The following is a 17,200-nucleotide window of genomic DNA, read 5'->3' on the forward strand; positions in this document are numbered from 1 at the left end:
CAAACAGTTTCCCTTCCTCTGTCCTGTCAGCCCTTCCCAGTCCACATCGCCATATCACCTTCATCATCTGGCGCACCCCAACAGTTCTAGTACTCATGTATCACATGCCTAGCCTGTGCATCTGCTACCCATCCTCCCTGCATTCCTAGCCAGCAAACCTGACACCTCCATCCAAGCCACTAGCTACTCACCCCCAACCCTCTTCTGCCTCCTGCCTCTCTCTTTCCTACTCACCCGCCCCACAAAACGCCCACTCCACCCTAGTCCATCTGCCAAATTGCAATCCTGGTATTGTGTATCCAGCCAGCAAAATGCAGGTTTTTTAAAAATTTAATTTAATTTTATTTATTTACTTTTTTTAGTGTATATTTTACTCAAATGAAATGAAGAGTGTCTAATACCAGGGCAATGTATCCTCTACCATGCATTGTTAAGTGACGTATGCACATTATATGTAGGTGCAGAATCACAGTGCAAGGTGCAAAAATATTTTGTCTGTAGATTTTGCCTTCAGGTGTGACTTTTGTTGTCACTTTTTATATTCTGGCACAAAAGTCTTTGACAAATTATGACCATACACTAAAGAAATAGCCACAACTACAGAACAGATGTGAAACATTGCATAGGAGTATAGACAGATGCCTAATGCAACACACTTAAATGTCGAAATGGCAATATATGACTCCATCAGTGACTACCATAGGAAGGAAGGGAAAAATGATTAGGATTTAAGGTCCCCTGTGGTCATTAGAGATGGAGCACCAATGCAAAGAGTTATCTATGTGGCTCTGAGAAACAGCTGTAATCATTACAACTGAACATAGCTCCATGATGCAATGGAATCTCTAGTAGAATCTGCTATAGCTGAGTTAGTCAATCTTTTAGCCATAATATACCCTAGATACCTCAAACAAAAACTGTGCCCAATAGCTGGAGGAAGGCATATTTACACCCAACTACAAGGCTGAGCCCAGAAGTTACCCACAAAACTATCATTCAGTATCTTTGACATCCATATCTTGTAGAATATTTGAACATTTATGAGCTCAGACACAGTTAGATACATTGAAAAAACTGATCTCCAACCCAACCAGCAAGGATTCTGAAAACACTGGTCACATACAACCCAACTTGCACTTCTCTCAGTTGTCATCCTGAAAGCCATGGATCAAGATGGTTGGGTAGATGTAGTAGTTTTTGACTTTTGATAAGTGTCTGATATTTTACTCAGTATCAAACTTGTAACATAGGGTAGGTGGGGGTAAAGCAGTTTTTCTAATAGTGTGGTCAATGAGGGGTAGATTTTCCTGCAGTTTCAAATTGAAGTCATTGCCCCAGCTACCCTAACCACATAGTTGATTCTATAGAAAATTATGATTTACGAAAAAAAAAATGTTAATTATAGTTTGATTATCAAGTGATTTAACTGGTACATCAACCAAGACATATTGCAACATGCGGTGGTCTAGCGGTTCTAGGCGCGCAGTCTGGAACCACATGACTGCTACGGTCGCAGGTTCGAATCCTGCCTCGGGCATGGATGTGTTTGATGTCCTTAGGTTAGTTAGGTTTAAGTAGTTCTAAGTTCTAGGGGACTGATGACCACAGATGTTAAGTCCCATAGTACTCAGAGCCATTTGAACCATATTGCAACATGCCTTCAGTTACCTGTATGTCATTAGAAAAAAATAACATTTCTACATATCTCCCATGTAGAAATCAAAGGTCCTTGATACTTGATCATAAAATAATAACCTGAGAATATTTGTACATATCTTTCAATTTAGTGCTTCCAGATGCAGTAAATAATTTCACAATTTCCTTACAATTACCGATTCCATTTAGCTGGTAACTTCAAATCCAGTCTTCCACAGTGTGAAATACAACAAATATCTAAACCATAACCATACTGACAATAATCCTATGCATTAACTGCTTTGCCTCCCCTTGTGTAAAAAAGTAACAATCTGCAATACTGTTAAACAAATTGATCATAACAGTCAGTTCTGTCAAGAGCTTTGTGAAGCGATGGTCAATACCTTTACAAATTAGTACAGTATGTGACTATTTCATGGGTTTTCTGCATAAAATCATATATATTTGATTAGTTTTGATTTTTATTGATACCAAAAATCAAGTTGTATGTGGATATGTGATAGATTTAGAAAGAAAGCGGCTGCCATTCTTCAAGCACAAGAATTATCAGTTTACTTGTAATAATAACAATTTATTTGTTGAACTTCAGATAAATTTTATTGTTTTCTGAATAAGCACAACAAAAATGTAACATTTGGCACATATCATCAACAAAATAAAAGATAATAGCACAGTGTTGCCATCAAAAAGGAAAAGAAACATACTGAAAAAAAGCAGTTCATTTGAGATATTTGAATTGCAGCCCTCAACAGTCCTCAATTTAAACAACTCTCAACCCACCCTGACAACATTTAATTGATCTCACAACTTTTCAAATTTTTCACTGGGTTATGGCTAAGTCAAAATGTCAACCAGCTGCTCTTTTGTATTTATATAACATATACCAATAGTTCCTTTGCTCACATAGTCTCTTATCAGATTGCATTTAATATCAATGTGTTTCATTCTTCAACACTCCCATCTTTCAAGCAAATGAATGTAAGGGTGACCGTCTTCAAGAATTCTCATTAGGTAGTTGAGATCTATGTATGTCAACAGTTGAACTAACCATAGAAGTTCACTTGGTGCTGTGGCCATGGCTATATATTCAGCTTTAGTTGAAGATAAGGAGACTCAGCTTTAACAGTTTGTAGTCCAACAAACTGTATTTCCATACACTTGCAGAAGGAATCCTGATGAAGGCTTATTATCTTCTCAACTGCCAAAATCTGCATCTATGTGGCAAAGAATCACTTCAGCTCCCACTCTCCCATACTCTTCTAAGTACCTTCCAATTGATCTCAGTTGGTTTGGTTTGGTTTCTGCTGAAATAATGTACTACTGTATCCATACATCAAACAACCTATCAACTAACAAAACAGTTTAGATTCACATAAGTAATCTTGATCATTATTTAGCTCTAGTCTGCTTTCCACTGTGAGTTTGGTCTTCTTTAGTGTCTTAAGTGGGTTACAACCATCCAAGTAAAAATGTTCCAGTAGTTTTTGCAAATATGTAGTTTGAGCCATTATCATCCCATCATTTAATTGTTTGAAATCAATGACAAAAAGAATTTAAATTCTCCCATATCTTGCATGAAAAACTGATTTCCCAAATATCTTTTGATCTTGTAAGTACACTCTACCAGCTTCCAAATTACCATTGTACAAACAGATGTCAACATTTGACTGTCTAAGTCCAATACTTTTGACAAAACTATCAAGTGCTCCATTTTGCGTGTGAGGAACCTGCTTCAGTCCATAAAAAGCCTTCTTTTAATTTTAAGATTTGATTCTTTTGACCTGCAACATCTTCAGGTATCTTCAAAGGCCTTTTTGACATCCATTTGGCACAAAAAATTGTATGTTTCATCATAATCATAATCCTTCCTCTGAGCACAGTGTTTGACTATAAGTCTTGCCTTATATCTCTCAATGTCTCTATCTGCAGGCACATTTAAACTCAACATTTTATTTTTAATGATACTTGGTGTGGCGTACATCTAACACAGTAAAAGAAAAAATAATGTTCGATTAACCAAAAGCAGTATTAATGATAGAGTCTCCATCAACATCTCAGCAAAAGTAAATATGTAAGATGCAAAGATGTCTGTGTCTCAACAAAGAGCAGTCAACTGCCAGCACCCCTTGTGGCTGATGCACCAACTCAGCTGACATTTTGCAATCAGCTGATCTCTAGCTGTCAGGCATGAGCCAGTCACGACCTCCTACAGTTTCTACACAGCCCCCCATGGGAGAGCAGAGTGTCGTCCTATGCATTGCCCTAGGAATCGTCCATGTACTTTGCTGGGAAGCACACACTGTGACCGGAGCACATCTTGTGAGCAGACATCATTGTTGTGGGTTTGGAGTTCGCTGCTCTGCAACAGACAAGGGGTGTGGCTTGGGAGGACAAGAGCGGATACCAAAAGGTTCATCTACAACAAACGCAGGCTTAACACAGTCAATTTAGATGGTATTTCATTTTCCATGACCATGATCTCGAATGTTTTGTCACATCTCATGACAGATCAGTGAGGGCCTGCATACAGAGGTGTTAACGCTAGTTTAACTCCAGCCCTACATAGCATCAAATGTGTACATCTATTTAATTCATTGTGTACAAAAGTCTGGTGCTTACCATGTTGGGATGCTGGTTGTGGGTGGATATGTGAGATTCTCTCTCTTATTTCATCTATGAAATGTGGAGAGTCTGTGCTGCCTTTTGGTGTAGCACTCAAATCAACAAATTCACCCAGCAGGTTTAAGGTTTCACCATATACTAATACAGTTGGTGACACACCCATTTCTGGCTTGCACATTTTCCAAAGCTCCAGCAGAACTAGTGGCAAGTCTGACGTCCAGTTTGTCTCATGGCACATTATAGCCTCCTTAAGGGAACAGTGCTACCATTCTGCTATGGCATTGCAGGCACAGTGGTAGTTTGCAGTACAAAGGTCAATTGTTCCACAGAAGCTGCTCAGTTTGATAAAAAAATCAGATTCGAATTGCTGTCCATTGTCCATAGTTATATTTAGCAAGCATCTAAAACATGCAACCCACTGTGACACAAATGCAGTTGCTAGAGTTTCATTGGAGGTATTATCAGCAGGAATTGCCTCTAGCTAACATGTAAATCTGTCCACGATGTTTAGAAAGAACATTTCCCTTCAGAGGGAGGCAGTGGCCCAATGACATCAATGTGTATATGTGCAAATCTTTCTGTCATATCAGAGAAGCTGCCTACTGATGAGTGCACATGTCATGCTGTTTTACTACACTGACATTGTTTACACACTTGAGCACACTGTTGACAGTCCTTCTCCAGTCCTGGCCAGATGTAATGGCTGTAGACTAGTTTCACCATCTACCTTAACTCCTGGATGGCATAGACCATGCAGAGTTTGAATGGCCTAAAAAACCTGGTTTTGCCTTTAGATACATCACAATAAACTCTAGTATCTGAGGCTGGAACTTCAACAAGCTTCAGCTGTAAGTGTCACCCAGGAAATCATGAAGCTCTCTGTGAGATTCTTGAGCTATGGCCAGGTGTGTCAAGTCAACTGTCTGTGTAAGAGTGCTGACGTAGGACAAACACTCTGCAACCACATTATTCAGACCTGAAATGTGCTGGATGTCCAAAGAAAACTGTGAGATAAACTCAAGCCTGTTACAACATCATGGAGAACACTTATCGTTATTCTTCCAGTATGCAGATGTTAGAGGCTTATTGCCCATATATATTCTAAAGACTCTGACCTGAGCTGCATACAAAAGTATTTTATAGCAGTGTGAATGGCTAACACTTCTCTATTCCACACATTCTATTGGTGCTGCATTGCCATCAGCTTCCAGGAGAAAAAGGCAAGTGGCTCGTAAGCATAATTCACATATTGTTGAAGTGCGTCACTGATAGCTGATTGGCTCACATGAACAACATGTGTGAGAGGGGCATCCTTTACAGGATGTGCTTCTGTTACACTTCATTTGGCCACCCCAAAAGTGTCTAACATTGCTTGGGTCAACTGCATGGGCATTTTGCCTTTAGTTTTGTGACCTTCTTGTGCTGCTGTCAGAGGTTCTCAAAGCTCTGCTGCATAAAGTAAGTGGCATCGGTAAAAGTTAAAGGCCCCTAAGAATTGATGTAGTTCCTGGGCCACTTCTGGTCAAGGTATGCTGAGGATAGCTTCAGTCTTTTCTAAAAGCGGGTGTGACCCCTTGGACAAAATAAGATGTCCCAAGAATGTAATTTCTGCCTTGCTGAATACGCTCTTGACTGTATTCAAAATGATTCCAAACTCATTGAATTGTTTTAACACTTCTAACAGGTGACACATGCTCTTCCAGAGTGGCTGAATAGGTGAAGATGTCATCATGGTAGGCAAAACAGCAGTAATGCAGTCTTCTCAACATGCTTTATTGCAATCTAATACACTAAAAACTTTTTTGCTGGACAGAGCATGATTAAAATCTTTTACCAGGTGGAATGGATTCCTATCTGGGATTGTACATGCATTCAGGGCATGGTAATCCCCACATGGTCACCACACAGCATTCTTTTTAGGCATGAAATGTAATATTGATGACCACGGCCCACTTGAGGGATGGATGACGCCTTCCTGCAACATTGTAGATTAGAGATTAGATTAGATTAGTTTTTTGTTCCATAGATCCGTACTGACGAGATCTTGGTGGATGTGGAACATGTCACTTTTTTTTAAAGCTGAAGTAACAATACTAATAGTATGAGTATATACAATACATCATTTTGTAAGCTGAAATAACAATACTAATAGTATGAGTATATACAATACATCATTTGTTTCTATTAACAAATTCGTCAATGGAGTAGAAGGAGTTGGCCACTAGTAAGTCTTTCAGGCTTCTTTTAAACTGATCTTTATTTGTAACTAATTTTTTTATGCTTGCTGGCAAATTATTGAAGATGAGTGTTCCTGAGTAGTGGACCCTTTTTTGAACTAAAGTAAGTGCTTTTAAGTCCTTGTGCAGATCATTTTTGTTCCTGGTATTCTATGTATGAACGGAGCTGTTTGTTGAAAAAAGAGATATATTATTTAGGAAACATTTCATTAAGGAGTAAATATACTGAGAGGCAGTAGTTAGTATACCCAGTTCTTTGAAGAGGTTTCTACAGGACGTCCGTGAATTTACTCCACAAATAATACATATTACATGCTTTTGGACTCTGAAAACTTTTGTTTGACTTGAAGAGTTATCCCAAAATATTATACCATATGACATTATGGAATGAAAGTAGGCCAAGTATGCAAGCTTTTTCATTTTTATGTCCCCTATGTCTGCTAACACTCGAATTGCAAATACAGATCTGTTAAGGCGTTTCTGCAGTTCTGTGGTGTGCTCCTCCCAACTGAATTTATTATCAAGTTGTAATCCCAGGAATTTAAGTCTATCAACCTCTTCTATCTGCTCTTCTTCATACTTTATGCATATGCTGGGTGGAAACCTCTTACAGGTTCTGAATTGCATAAATGTGTCACATCTGATCTAGCTATGACATACTGGTCTGGTTCAAGCCCCCTGGGTTGACAGAAAACAGGCAGGCCAGCAGTAGTATTAATATAATGTGGTATCCCTTCTGTGGAGCCCCATATCTCCCAAGTCCTTTTGTACCTCTTGGAGTCGGTATACTTTGGATCTCTTGTTTTCAGGAAACTGTATTTCATATCTGATGTGTCCACAGAAAATGCTCCTTTTTTTGATAGTATCCGAGATTCTGTCTGTATAGGTATGCAGTTCTTGATTCACCTGTCCTGTATACTGATCATCTCCTGTTGTTTGGCGTCCCAATATCCTCCTGAGATTCCTTCATTCTACAAGTTCTTGCCACGTAAGTACTCCTATTGTTACTAGATCCAGAATTTCTGCTGTGTATATGGCTTCAGGGGAGAACAAGGTCTGGCAATGTCTCAGTTTTACATTGGCTGAAATATTCTTCTTATTGTAGATATTCATAATAAGTTTGTATGCTAAATTAATTCTGTTTATTGATACTCATATAGCTTCTATTTCTGCTAGACCAGTTTCTATCAATTCTGTTAGGTACCTCAGTCTCTCCACCTTCTTAATTTTCTTTCCTTTTGTTGTTATCCATCTAGGAGCTGCTTTGATGTTCATCATAAAAGACTGTGTGTTCTTGATAAAGATCTGTATGCTTTTTTTAGTTCTTAATCTTCAGAGTTGCATCATTTGGTTAACCACCTCTTCTAATGGTTCCAACAATATCATAGTATCACCTGTGAATGCTAAGACAGTCTAACAATATTGCTTTTTTCTTGCATCCCAGTCATATTACACCCACTCCCTTCATTTCTTGTCACCATTTCCTGTTCAGGTAGACAGTTAAAGAGAGTGGGAGAGGATCCACCTTTATTGCCACTATTGTTTTTGTTTTGAAATTAATTTTGGTGTTTTCATATTTCATTGATTATCAGGCTTCTCATACATTCTTCCCCCAAGCTGCTCAGGTGTAGTGATAACTAAATATAAACAGAACCGAAATGAGGTAGGGTGAAAGAAAGTACTGACACATTTCAAATGTATGGTTTGTATATCACAAATGTTTGAGGGAAAACTCCTGCTTGAAGATTTTTAATTTATGGTAATTTCTAAGTTTTAATATGTTATATTGAAAAAGTAATTTATTTTATAACACAAAAGCATATTTCACTCTTTTATTTCCAAATAGTATAGCCAACTGGTCTCCTAAGATTGGTGAAGAAGCAGTTGTTGAACAAGTTCAGCGAGCATTTAGCACATGGGCAGGATATGCAAGACTAAACTTCTCACTCATAGCAGATCCTGCAGCTGATATTATCATTGCTTTTGGTCGAGGACCTCATGGTGATCCGTAAGTAATAAGTATATAATTTTGTTTGCACAAGTGTAAAGAGAAAAATGCTGCTAAATACTATATGCATGACTGGAGATTTGTTCATTTGAACCAGGAGGACTATTTAGGGTAAAACATAAGACAATGGGAAAAATATACTGTCAGTAAGTCTTGGTATGTTCTACTTATTACCTGAAAAATTTATTTTAGCTTTCAGTAGAGCAGACTATAAGAATTGTCAGTTTCTGCCATATATTTCAGTCACTCATTACTGAACCATCATGTTTACATAAGATGAAGGTACATTTTGCACAACACTAAACAATTGTAGAAATTTCAGTGGAAACTAAGTACTACTTTTGTTGTGTCTTACATATTAACAGAAACTTTCATTTGGTGCCCTTAAAAATTTAACATACTTTTTATTAATGTTAATGAAAGATCAGAAATGAATTAACCACTACTCTGAAAGGGACAGATTTCAATGACCTTGAAAGTATAAAGGTAATGATGGTGTTTGGAAAAGCTAAACAGAATGGCTAGGTCGCTTACATAACAGAGGGCATGAATACTGTTAATCTACATTTTATTACTAGGCAGAGATACATCATAGAACTTGTGCACACCTTAGAAGCTCAGAATGGACTACTCAGAGATTGTCCTGTGGCAGAACCTTAGTGTTGTTCAAGGAATTTTTCTCATACTCCACATGTGATAACTGCTAGGTCACTACAGAGCTCCTTCCTGGTAGTGCAGAGCACAGGGGTTTGGATGGTGCTGGTGCAAACTACAGATGCATGTGACATCCCATGCTCTGGCTGGCTGCTTACACAGGAGCACAGCTGGACTGTTTCTCAGTGTAATGAGTATGTGGAGCATGCTTGATTGGTAGCAGGGTGCAGGGTGAGATGGTAACAAGTGATGTCATCCAAAACAGATATGAAGGCCAGAGTAATGGAGGTGATGGTGCTGTAGCAGTGCATGTATCTTGCTCCAGTGGCGAATGCTGGAGCTGAGCATGTTTTTTTTTAGCAGCCATGAGCTTGACAACATTGAGTGCTGTAATTTTGATTTGATGGAATCCAGATCTGTTTCATCAGGAGAATGTTCATTGGAGTGTGCCATCCTGGATATGTTGCTCATTGTGTTATCCTTCCACAACAAGGAGGTCATCGATTAGTTTGACTGAGATCTCCTCAGGTCAGAATTGGTGCATGCTGTAATTACATTGTCATCCAGGTCGATGTGCAGAAGTTCATCTATATGGTTAATATTACCTGCAAGCTTGTCAACAGCATCAAGCAGGGTCTACACTGGTTTAAGTCTGTTGACTGTAATAGTAATCAGTTTGGTGTGTAGTAAAATGTCAAACGTGTTGTCTTTCTGTCTAATCACTTATGTGATCCTGAGTAGGGCAGGTGTAATACCCATCAGACAGCATCGCCTCACAGCAAGACTTGGTCACAGTCCTGCAGAGATTTATGTGTGAAGTTTTTCTGGGAACCATGTCCCTGCTGGGATGGTATTTTGAGGTGTGCAATGTGTTACTTGGTTTTCCAGATGAGCTTTGGCAGTCTTTTGTTTGTAGGCAGTTGGGATGGCTTTGCGAAGTCCACTGGAAGAATGAGCAGGTCTCCATAAAGGAGTTCTGCCAGAGACATGCAGAAGCCTTCTTTATAAGCTGAACATACATCTAGAAGAACCCACAGGAGGGTGTCTGTCCATTCCCCTCCATGACATATAAAAGCTGTTTGCTTTACTGTTTCATTACCATGTAGTTGATAAACTATTAATCAGAAGTGCTGAACCCCATGAAAGTGACAGAGTTGGGTAAAAGTGCTAACTCAAACCATCTGTCTTAGTCTGTCATTATTTTGATAAGCAGCCAAGATGGAAGTTCATAGATTGACACATACTTGTACAGTGGTCTCATCAGGGTATAGCCTTGACCTTGTGTATTACTCTGTCAGTTGCTTAAAGAATATATCAATATGCATTTGAATCGGGGAGGGGCCCAAGGAGGTCTAAGTGGACAGGCTGAAAATGGTGCTTGAGGATAGAATAACTGCTGCATTGTGGTTGTGCCTGCCATCCTATTTTAAAACATTGGCAGGCAGTATATGCCTGTGTCCAAGAAATGCAGTCTTTCTTGTCTTTTGGTCATATGAAGTAACCTGTGACAATCTTTGTTGTAGGTCATATCCCAAGGCATGTAATTTATCAAAAATAGCTCACCTCATGGTGAGTGATACTGGCGGACAAAGATGTTTTTGTAGGACATTGCATAGTACTCGTATTGAGCAAGGAATATCATGCTATTTGATGCACAGTCCTGTTATGTTGTCATGTAGTAGTTTGCATAATTGTGTGTCTTGAAGCTATGCTGTTGCAAGTGTTTAAAATCAATACCTGCTGAGAGGGCACTGATCCATGAAAGGAAATTGGCCACAACATTGTTGGTGCCGTGAAGATGTTAGGCATCTATTGTAAGTTTCTCAATGTAGTCCATATGTTGTGAGCAACAATCTTTTGCTGGGTTGCAAACAGAATCTGCTAGGTGGTGATAATTTGTACAAACTGTCAAAGGTCTGCCCTAAATGTCATCTTTAAAGTACCATTTTACTTCATACACTGCCAACAGTTCTCTGTTATAGGCCAGCCACTGCTGGGAGTCCATCAACTTTTTGGAAAAGAAACATAGTAACTTTTGCACACATACTACTGACTGCTAGAGAACAGGACCTATCACAAAATCACTAGTATCAGAGGTGATTAACAGGTGTGCTGTGGGTAGTGGGTGTGCCAGAGTTGTAGAATGAGAAAAACAATATTTAGTATTTTCAAATGCTTGTTGCATCTGTCATACCCAGTTCGAAACCTTGGCCTTCTCATTGTCTTTCTTGTTTTCAAGTATCAGTGGGTATCAACACTGAGTCTGCACATTAAAGTGACTGTAAATCTCATGAGCCACAATTTTATGAATAATTTCAGGAATAGTTGAATACTTGGTATCACACAGTTACTTATTTACCTGTCTTCCAGCAGACAGGAAAAGGAACACAACTAGCAACTTTTATCCACAAGTTTTTAATGGTACAAGAACAGCTTACAAATTATAAGCAAAATATTTACCAAATTCATCTTAATGTGAATTTAATAGAAAACTGGATTATGAACTTTTTTCTGTTTCTCCTGTAGATAATTTTTTTGTGTGAACTCACTTTTCACTGGAGAACTATGTTATACAATACTCAATAAGACTGTTTGTGTAAGTATCGTTCATGATTCAGCATTAAGTCTCACTACAGATTGCAATCTCTTGCTGTCCAAAGTAGATTCAGTCTGATAGGAAGAGAGCGCTCAACATAATTCATAGAAAAAGCTGTAGTTAAGAGTTGAAACTCAATCACCACTAGCATTGCAAAATTCTCCAGTATTTTATTTAAAAAATGTGAAATTCACCATCCTGAGAATATGGCAAAAACAATTTTGAACATTACTAAAAAGGAAATAAATCTGTGGTGGCTGCTGTGTAAGAGCACAAAAGCACATGAACACTCAAACTTTTGACACATTGTGGGTTTATTGATTATTTTTCTTTGGATGCTGTTAAACCCAATATAGATGCTGCAATCCAAAAGATATGGTTCTTAAATGTAGAGTGCTACTGCTTCTCTGGACTCCATGAAACTTGCAACAGGATCGCAAGCACACCTTCAGTTGTAAACATTTTAAGGAGTTTTTGTGCATGATGTAATTTCATTATGGGCCAAATACATACAGATTTGATAATCAACATGCATGGCTTAGATGTGCACAACTAGCCCTTGCCTCTCAACTAGAAGCCTACGTCAATGCCACCAGGTGGCAGCACACTGCAGCAAACTTTTACCCCCATTCGCTCGGCATACATCCTGCTAGATGATAGCACGCTCCTCAGAATATGCAAATTCACTCACTATAGACTAATTAGATCAGATGTCAGTATATGTCAAAGTTGTACTGAAAGTAAACCTTTTTTATGGGTTTCTGAATGAGTTATAGTACATTAAGCTATGAATTTTGTTATACAGAAATCTATTTGAGGCACTGACAAGGGAAACCCATTGCTCCTCCCCCTCAGATTTAGTGGTAAGATGACCCAGTGGATAGCCCGTCAAAGACTGAACACAAATCAAGCATGAAAATGGGAAGAAGGTGTACTGAACTGTAAAAAAGAAGCAAAATAGGAACAATGAATGATTCAGGCTTAAGAAGAACAACATCGAATGTACTGGAACAGCCACGGTGTTGTGATTAAGTGGTCACAGTGTTATAGTACAAAGTGGATGAGCAGTGTTCAAAACTCACTCACACTAGTTTTTTTTATTTACTTTTTTCACAAAATTATCAACTGTCTGTCCAGTCATTGGATTGTTTGTTCACTTTCTGTAGTTTTGGCAAAAGTCATCCTATACATTGGTTATAGAAAATGAGTCATGTGGTAAGAATACACTACTTTGTAAGTAAATGTGATGAATAGTGAGAGCAGGTGAGATACAACATATAGACATCTCACAGAAATGAAAACAACAAATAAACAGATGTGAATGATGTTACAACAAAGGAATTCAAGAGTCAAAACTTCCAAAACAGATCAACAAAAATGTTTAAAAAAAATGTTTTGATAGGGCACAGGGAAAACTGTTGTGAAACTGTTACATGCATTTGTTGCAGCTTATGTGGTGAACCATTATGTTTTCATCATTTCTTTGGGAATAATCATCTTCACATTCATATTAACACCAAAATCAGACAGAGAGGCATATCTCACTCAGTCATCAGGCATACTAGTTAGGTGCATCAGTAAGAGATTCCCATCATATGACACACCTACTGACATTAATGCTGTGTATGACACACCAGATGTTTTTTTATGGTGGAGGATTCAGTTGACTGTCACCTTATTATCAAACATTTGTGGTTCCCCTTTGAGGGCCACTTCCTTTCAGCTGCTAAACAGAGTACTTGTGCAGAATTAACTTTAATTACAGGTCTCTTTCTTACACCTTGTTATTGCAAATGGATGTTACACCACAACACAGACATAAATTTGAATATAATGAACAGAAACATCAGTGACCAGATGGACAGTTCATAATTCAGTGGGAAAAAAAGGGCATGATGGAGCTCTGAACACAGGCTTATCCACTTTTCAGTCCAACACCATCACTGCCTAACCACAATGCCATGGCTCTTTGTCCATGCTTGATGTTGTACTTCCCGAGCTAGGATCATTTATTGCTTCTATTTTGCTTTTTTTTTCACTATTCAACACATCTTCTTCCAGGTTTCATGCTTGATCTGTATTCAATTTTTGACGGGCTGTCCACTAGACCCTCTTGCCACTAAATCCATAGGGTGTGATGGGGAGTTCCCCTTGTGATCATCTCATTGGTTTTCTACAGGGTGCCTGCAGCAACACCAATTGGCACACAATAAACAACTACCTCTGGGCAGACTGTATGTAGTGACCTCATCAGTGACACATAAAGACCTAAAGCATATCACCATCGATTGTGAGACTGTAGCATTTATTCATGCTTCTGAAATCTGTTGATCTTATTGTGAGGCAGGTTTATCTGTGCTATAGGTCCACATCGTATATGTGAAAATTCACTAAAAGATGCAGCACTGGTTCCTCTAGTGCTTACTTAAGTGTTGGATTGACGGCGATGTGCTTTAGGCCTTTATGGGTCTCAGGGCCTCATTTATATTCTAGTTAAGTGACCATGTTGGTAGACATTACTGCTTGAGTTTAATCATTTCCACAAATGGTACTTTGTGTTTGGAGCTGGTTGTTTATTGTGCAAGAATCAGCTATCATGTGCAATGTAAATATGAACTATGTTGAATCTATTTTAAATGCTAACAGAAAAGTAAAGCTATGAGGATGGGTCATGAGTCGTGATTGGGTAGTTCAGTTGGTAGAGCACTTGCTCACAAAAGGCAATGGCCCCGAGTTTGAGTCTTGGTCTGTCACACAGCTTTAATCTGCCAGGAAGTTTCATACAAGCTCACACTCCGCTGCAGAGTGAAAATCTCATTCTGGGAACAGAAAAGTAAATTAAAAGCAAAAGGTAGCCGCAAGGGAACTAGAGCCTCTGAGAACAGATCCTTTGATTGAGAGAGTAACAAAATCAAATAAGCATGATTAAAAATGAACATTTAACAAGGAAGTGTACAGTTAGCACAAGTTATTATGTGGCTGCACTGTAAGAATATCTTATTTGCAACCCAGAAAAGCATGAAAACTCCCACTTATGTAAAAATACGAAACGGAGAATTGTGAAAGCTTACTCACTATTTCATTGTTGTCCTAAACTGTACTTAATTATGTACAAAACAATAAAATTCCACAAAAACAACTCTTTCTTTTGTCAGATAAGTTATACAGCTTATCATTATTATTACTGTTGTTATTATTATTGGCAGTGGCCGTAGTTGTATAAACTTGTTGATAAGCATAACTGTTATAGAGCATATGCTGTTAATTTCACACTCATGAATTTTTCTGAATCTAAAAATATGTGAATACCCAGAACATATACTCGTGAGCCGCCACTGAAACAGACAAAAATAACAACTGAAATTGTTGCAGAATTATGAAGTTCAACCAATACCGTTTCATTTGTGGACAGTTTATTCACATGATACCAACTATTCAGAAAAGAATGTATTACAAAAAGTTTTTATAAAACTCAGGCATATTTTAAGAGTACCACTGAGTAACAGTTTACGGTGAACCCTTACACTTTTTCCATTTTTTACAACACTTCCTCCAAAAGGAAAAATCAAGCAAGTGAACAAATGAATAATTACTGTTTCACTGCCGGCCGGAGTGGCCGAGCAGTTCGAGACGCTACAGTCTGGAACCGCGCGACCGCTGCGGTTGCAGGTTCGAATCCTGCCTCGGGCATGGATGTGTGTGATGTCCTTAGGTTAGATAGGTTTAAGTAGTTCTAAGTTCTAGGGGACTGATGACCGCAGCAGTTAAGTCCCATACTGCTCAGAGCCATTTGAACCATTTGAACTGTTTCACTTCCTGAAATTAAACTGAACTCATTGTAGATCAGCCAACTGGTTCATTTCATTGATTTGTTCCAATGTAGTACTTTTCTACAATGCCAGTTGTTGAACACCTTGTCAGCTTTTCACCAGTGAAATCACCATCACTGTAAATTACTAAATCTTCTTCTCTATCATAAAAGCTCCATCCTAATTTTTGTTTTTTTTTTTTTTTTTGTTTTTTTGTTTTTATGCCAAGAAAACTATCAAGGGTGTCTGTTTTTATATCAAATTCATACTGTGAAGTACTCAGAAAAGCAGTAGTTTTTTCCTAGTCACTGCCAACAGTTAAGCCATCATTGACATGAAGTGCTACATAAAGCATATTTTCATTCCATTTGCAATAAAACAGAAAAGGATCTGCAGCACTGTTCCAAACACCCATTTTCTTCATAACTTCAATCACCTGAAACTTTCTGATGCAGAACCCAGTAATTCTACAATACTTTGTCATTTGTGGGACATTCCTCTAACATCCACATATTGTGTCTCTTAAGCAATTTTACTTCTTCATTAAAAGCTTGCATCCTTTTTCCCTTTGTAGTGATGTTTGCTCAAATATGGTAGAGCAATGTCTTCATTGCCTGTTACAGTGGGGGATCGTGCTGGTAGTAGTCAGCCCAGGTGTGGTCATCAGCACTGTGCTCGAGTGATGCTGTATGTTGTGCAGTGGGAGGTACTGGCATGGTGTCCTTTCTCACTTCTGGACCCAAGTGTGCTGACTTCAGTCGTTCCACAGAAACCATTTCATATCTCCCATTATGTTGAAGTTTAAAAGTGTGAGGACCATGCTGTGACCTTGTATTGGCCACAGTATGGTGGTATGACAGGTGGTTTGACTGAGTCATCCCTTAGCCAGACTTTCTGGTGTCCATGAGATTGCAAGGTGGAGGGCCGTATTTGAGCGATTGTGTCCCACAGGTGGTGGCTGAACTGTGTGATGAAGGCTGCAGGAGGAATGTCAGAGGGCTTGCCAGTAATTAGCTCTGCTAGTTGGTGTAGCTCTTTGCTCTACATAAGCTGTGCTGGTGAATGCTGCAGATCTTCTTTGATTGCCAATCACAGGCCTAAGAGGATGAGCGGCAGCACACAACAGTGACACCTTCAAGGTGCAAGGCAGCCTCTTCACCATACCATTGCTGGATGGAGGATAGCTGGTGGTGTGTACATGGGAACAGCTGCATAGACTTAGGGTTTCCTAGAACAAGGATGACATAAACTTTCTGCTCCTGTTGGTCATGATGGTGTACAGTGTGTTGAACCTTGCAATACAGCCACCTAGAATGGTCTTTGCCACTATAGCTGCCATGACATCTGCAACTGGGATTGCCTTTGGCCATTACGTAAAGCAGTCCACTAAGTTTACAAGGTACCAAAGTCCACTGGGATAAGAAGGGGGCCCACAACCTCCACATGTACATGCACAAATCTGGCCAAAGGTATAATGAATGATCCTTGAAGGCCAAGGGTGTGACAGCCAGTTTTACTCTGATGATACTTGGCACACTGCTTTGCGTACTTGCAGCAATGTCTGTCAACCCCGGGCCACACTACCTTACTCTTCACCAGTTTCACTGTAGCTCATACT

The 17,200-nt window shown here is 38.9% G+C and overlaps 1 protein-coding gene across 1 annotated transcript in view; it reads left to right on the forward strand.

Annotated features, from left to right (window-relative positions):
- The window catches only part of LOC126250820 (matrix metalloproteinase-14-like), a 120,401-nt gene that overhangs the window by 37,246 nt on the left and 65,955 nt on the right, over nt 1-17,200 (forward strand). Inside the window, exon 4 of the mRNA XM_049951590.1 lies at nt 8,362-8,523. Within this exon, the coding sequence (XP_049807547.1) occupies nt 8,362-8,523 (162 nt within the window). The remainder of the gene's footprint in view (nt 1-8,361; nt 8,524-17,200) is intronic.

Source organism: Schistocerca nitens, chromosome 1 (assembly GCF_023898315.1).
Source record: "Schistocerca nitens isolate TAMUIC-IGC-003100 chromosome 1, iqSchNite1.1, whole genome shotgun sequence".
Classification (NCBI taxonomy): Eukaryota; Metazoa; Arthropoda; class Insecta; order Orthoptera; family Acrididae; genus Schistocerca; species Schistocerca nitens.